This window comes from Penaeus monodon, chromosome 28, assembly GCF_015228065.2.
Source record: "Penaeus monodon isolate SGIC_2016 chromosome 28, NSTDA_Pmon_1, whole genome shotgun sequence".
Taxonomy (NCBI): Eukaryota; Metazoa; Arthropoda; class Malacostraca; order Decapoda; family Penaeidae; genus Penaeus; species Penaeus monodon.
In genome coordinates, this window is record NC_051413.1 from 40,374,567 (window position 1) to 40,374,822 (window position 256).

General features: G+C 34.8%; 1 protein-coding gene across 1 annotated transcript in view; it reads left to right on the plus strand.

Moving 5' to 3' along the window:
* Window positions 1–122: 122 nt before the first annotated feature.
* Window positions 123–256, plus strand: part of LOC119591236 — an 8,636-nt gene continuing 8,502 nt past the window's right edge. The window contains exon 1 of the mRNA XM_037939942.1: window positions 123–179. Within this exon, the coding sequence (XP_037795870.1) occupies window positions 123–179 (57 nt within the window). The remainder of the gene's footprint in view (window positions 180–256) is intronic.

Consider the following 256-nt stretch of genomic DNA (forward strand, 5'->3'; position numbering starts at 1 on the left):
GTTGCTAAGTGATGAGTGGGCATGTATAAAACTGTGCTTCTCTGAAATATATTGGGTCCTTAGTAATTTTGTCACCTCCCTTTTTAAAAAAAATCGAGATATTTTGGTAGCATTTTTTAAGGATGAAGGACAAAAATTTGGGCAACCACCAAACCTTTTCAGAACCACAAGATAACAGTGTATGGCCAATCCCTTATTACAAGTGATAAAACGGAAAACAATTACTATGGGCATGTTTGCATTGATAGATATATCT